This window comes from Notolepis coatsorum (assembly GCF_963971535.1).
Source record: "Notolepis coatsorum genome assembly, contig: SCAFFOLD_1729, whole genome shotgun sequence".
Classification (NCBI taxonomy): domain Eukaryota; kingdom Metazoa; phylum Chordata; class Actinopteri; order Aulopiformes; family Paralepididae; genus Notolepis; species Notolepis coatsorum.
Window position 1 is genome coordinate 1 of NW_028171911.1, and position 5,000 is coordinate 5,000.

General features: G+C 41.6%; 1 protein-coding gene across 1 annotated transcript in view; it reads right to left on the minus strand.

Annotated features, from left to right (window-relative positions):
• Positions 1-3,411: 3,411 nt before the first annotated feature.
• Positions 3,412-5,000, minus strand: part of LOC311248158 (rap guanine nucleotide exchange factor 4-like) — a gene marked incomplete at both ends in the record, with an annotated part of 32,461 nt that continues 30,872 nt past the window's right edge. Inside the window, one exon of the mRNA XM_084339096.1 lies at positions 3,412-3,510. Within this exon, the coding sequence (XP_084195222.1) occupies positions 3,412-3,510 (99 nt within the window). The remainder of the gene's footprint in view (positions 3,511-5,000) is intronic.

The window sequence follows — 5,000 nt, forward strand, 5'->3', positions numbered from 1 at the left end:
GATACCGATATATGCAGGGTCCCCCCCCCCTCTCTTAATTAACACAACATTATGCATACTTTTGAAAATAAATCAAATCTGAATTTGTTCTTACTTGCTTGCCTGGGTAAATAAAGGTTAAATAAATGTAAAAACCGATAGATAATTTCCGATATCACATTTTAATGCCAATATCGGTAGGCCGATAATATCGGACATCCCTAGTTCTTGGTTCTCGAATATGAGCAGTGCCCTTTTAATTCGAGCATGCGTCGATCCAAAAACAAAGGGAGAGAGCAAGTCTCCAAAACATGCTAAACGCGGTATAATAATGAACACGGTAATAATAATACAATAAAGGGAAAAGGAAAGGGGAGAAAAGCAAGTCTCCAAAAACGCACTAAATAATAAGCACGTCACAAGACGGTGCTGCAGATACTCGTAGTAGGAAACACTTTAAATAATCGACTGCAATAGACGGCAATCATAAAGACACGGCAACTCCTGACAAAATAGCAAAACAAGATTATCCTCCGTGGCAAGGAGCGATAACGCTTACACAATGATACACAGGTACCACTAGGGATGTCCGATATTATCGGCCTACCGATATTATCGGCCGATATTGGCATTCAAATGTAATATCGGAAATGATCGGTAAAACATTTTTTTAAATAAAGATTTTTTTTACATTTATTTAAGCTTTATTTACCCAGGCAAGCAAGTAAGAACACATTCTTATTTTATTTATTGTGAAAAGTATGCCTATTGTTGTGTTAATTCCATGACAAGAGATATGTAATGTTAATTACCTGAAATTATTCCGTTTTTTGGGGGGGAAACCCAATATATCGGTATCGGTTGATATCGGTATCAGAAATGAACTGTTGGACAATATCGGTATATCGGTAAAAAAGCCAATAGCGAACATCCCTACTACTCACGATAATGTTCAGTGAACGATCTGAGTGGTAAGCAGGGAGGACATATGAAGCAGAGTCAACTATACGCACCAGGTACCAATTAGGGCAATCAGGGCAGAAAGACAGGTAATTACCACGGGGCAGGCTGTCCCCGAAGCCTGTTTTTGGGATTCGAACTTCGTCAGGGTTTTTCGAACGGACGTTCAAACCTTCGTTTTTAATAAAAAATAAACTTTTTTTATTTTATTAAATCAACTTTCCAGACCCAGCCCCAGCCCAACTAAATCAATTAAATCAACTTTATTTAATGAATATAACTCATCCGTTTCTTTTAATACTATAATATTAGTGTAGCCTAATCTTTATCTGCAACTGTGAAGAAAAACCAGAATGAATAAAAATAAATAAATAAATATTATAATGTCTTTTTTCTATATAAAAAATTTAAAATTCGAATGTTGATTTAGAATTCGAATGCCAACCTAACGAACGAAGGTTCGAACGTTTGAACGTTTGGGCTCAGCCGGGCAACGCCAGGGCTTTTGCTCCCAGGTGAGAGCAAAACCCCAAACGTTACAGAACGTGCCAGTAGTAACAACAACAACAAAGATGGCGTGATGGCAGAGACTTCAAAAACCCAACGTTGCACTCTGGGAACAGTATAAAAGCCCCGTTTTGGAAAATACTTCAGATTTGTATCAACTTGTGGAACCTCGAGACAAAGTTGTATGCAAGCTATGTAAACTACAGCTGGCCTAACCTTGTGTTTTTATGCTAATGCTACTTTGGGAGTTCTAGTGTCTAGCTCTTCCTGCGTCGCCCTGTCACTCTGCCTTATCGCTACCTTAACCCTTTCACTACCACACTACAGAAGGTTAACCTTTCACTACCACACTACAGAAGGTTAACCTTTCACTACCACACTACAGAAGGTTAACCTTTCACTACCACACTACAGAAGGTTAACCTTTCACTACCACACTACAGAAGGTTAACCTTTCACTACCACACTACAGACGGTTAACATTCTGTAGTGTGGTTGTGAAAGGGTTAACCGTTTGGTATGTGGTAGTGAAAGGGTTAACGTTATAATTAATGATTCATTATAACCCTTTCAACTCTAAATACTCAGTACATTAACTTCCAGTTCCTATGGTACTTCTTAAGAACTGGGAATTGATATTATTCCGATTTATGACCGCAGTGCATCGTCGAATAGGACTAGCTTAGCCGCCAGCTATATATCACAGTCTAACTCTCACTACAGAACACACACAGTATGTCTCCATGCCGAGACTTCTGTGCCGGGCACCTAAAGAAGATTTCACTGCTAGAAACTAAGATATTTCATATAGAGAAGGACTCGACAATACCATGGACCCCGGTTCTGAAGCTACCAGCTACCAGCGAAGGACAACAAGTCCTCATCTGTTTTTAGCACTTAGCATTTTTATTGTAAATCATGTTAATCTTAAAAGGTAATTTATTTTGTTTACATAATGCGCAATAATAGATATTCGAAGGGCGGCTGGGTGGCGCAGCGGAGATTGCGCTCATCACCAATGCAAGAGACTCCGGTCTCGAATCCGGGTGTCAGCATTGCCTCCGGCTTGAGCCGGCCATCATACTGGCTCAATTGGCAGGGTCAGCGGGTGGCAGTCGATGGGTGGTAATTTGGACGTTGTGGACAGCGACTCCTACAGGTCGGTTGGGGGACGCCTGCACAGCAGAGACAGGAAGTGGCGGGGGTAGTGTGAGCCTCCCACACGTTACACCTCGCCAATGAGAGTCCGCGCTGGCAGGTGAAAAGATGTGACTGGCTGCCTCCTCGTGTACCGGAGGGGACACGTGATGCAAGGCTTCTATCCTCCCTACAACCGACCAGTGGGGGGCATATGTGAGCAACGTTCAAGACAGGGGAGGGGAGAATTGGAAACACGAAATTGGGATGGGAGAAAAAATAGAAAAATAAGGAGAAAAAGTGGAAAAAAAAAATAATAGATGGAATGGTTCGAACCTATGTGTTTTTTTTAGCCAATTTTGACAGCCCTACAGTAGTACCCGCTGACACAAATATAATGGAATATATTTGACCCCCTTATGTTTTACCTCTCTTGGGGAGGTATTTGTCTTTATTAGTTATTTTTCTTGAGGGGGACATGCTCCCTGCAACACCCTTGAATGATTTATTCATGGCTACTACATAAACTACAGACAGGCAAGGGATGGAGGAACATAAACAACCATGTTTCTGTGATGTTATGAATGAACAACCCTTTACTTTAACCGCTGTGACATTGTAAGCTTGTTACAAAAGCATTACTGTGGCTGGAATCATAGGGAAGAGAAACCTCTCTGACCTGAGGGGGGAGAGAGAGAGAGAGAGAGAGAGAGAGAGAGAGAGAGAGAGAGAGAGAGAGAGAGAGAGAGAGAGAGAGAGAGAGAGAGAGAGAGAGGAGAGGGAGAGGGAGAGGGAGAGGGAGAGGGAGAGGGAGAGGGAGAGAGAGACTTACTTGATGTTTCCCAGGGTGGATGTTCGAGGACTCTTCTCTAAAACCAGTACAGCCTGTTCGTGCTCTTTCAGACGTACTGTGTTCGCCTCCACATCCTACACACACACACACACACACACACACACACACACACACACACACACACACACACACACACAGTGAGAGACCTGTACATAATACAAAACCGAAGGCATTTCAGTCCTGCAGGACTTAGAGCCTGCAGAATAATGAAGGACCCTCACCATCCCAACAACAACCTGTTCAAGCTGCTGCAGTCAGGCAAGCACCTCTGTATACATGCAACAAGAACGGAGAGACTCAGACTCAGCTTCTTCCCCCAGGCCATCAGAACACTGAACACTGATCTCTCCACACACAGGCACACATGAACATACACACACCCAGGGGCGTAGCTGGGGGGGGGGGGTAGCTTAGGATGATTCCAAGGGCCCAGCACTGAGGGGGGGCCCCAAATTTTTTTTTTTTTTTTTTTTTACTAGACATCACTCAGGTGTATTATTGATGCTCTCATTGATACTATGTTTGTTTCTGAAGTGCGTGTGTGTGTGTGTGTGTGTGTGTGTGTGTGTGTGTGTGTGTGTGTGTGTGTGTGTGTGTGTGTGTGTGTGTGTGTGTGTGTGTGTGTGTGTGTGTGTGTGAGAGATATATAGAGAGAGAGGGGGGGCTTTGGTAGACTATTGCATTGGTCCATTCATTGAAGATGAACGCAATGCGACATCCTTTACTAGGCTCACCCACCAACAGTGCAGGTGCTGAACTGCTGATCCGAATGTATAGGTAAAAATCATATTATGCGTTTTCATCAATAAAAAAAATTGCCAAAATAAAATTCTGCTCGCGCGCTTACGCGTACTCGCATTCACTGGGGGCCTACAAATGCATTCTTTCATGGGGCCCAGAATCTGGAGCTACACCCCTGCACACACCATACATCCTGCACTCTCACACACAAACACACTACAGGTCACTTTAAACACAAAAGAAAAGGTAACTTAAAAAAAAAAACATAACTATGTTTTTGTATAGTATAGTTAGTATAGCTAGTATAGTATAGATTCAAGATTCAAGAGGTTTAATCGTCACATACAGTACTGTGTACATACATAAGACATATAGTGAAATGAAGGTGGCCATGCCCGCCTTCGATTGTGCAAAAATACAATGTATAGTTATATATAGTTATATATAGTTATATATAGTATAACTGTATATTGTATAGTATATTGTATAGTAGTGTATATATAGGACTCATTACCTTTTCATTCGTAAGCTTAGCATTGTATTGTATTTTATCTTAGTACTTTTTATCATGTCTATTTTATTATCTATTCTATTTTATTCTATTATTATTTGTATTTTTTTGCACAATCAAGGCAGGCATCGCCACCTTCATTTCAATACATGTGTAACTCCCTCCAAGCACAGCAGACACAAGTGGTTTCTTTCTACGGGTTTATTGAAAGCTTGGTCCTCCAATCCACCGTGAAAACTTAAAGGAGAAAACATAAGTCGCGTTAGGTCGACACAAACAATAATATACACAGTATGAAAAACAACACGTCAA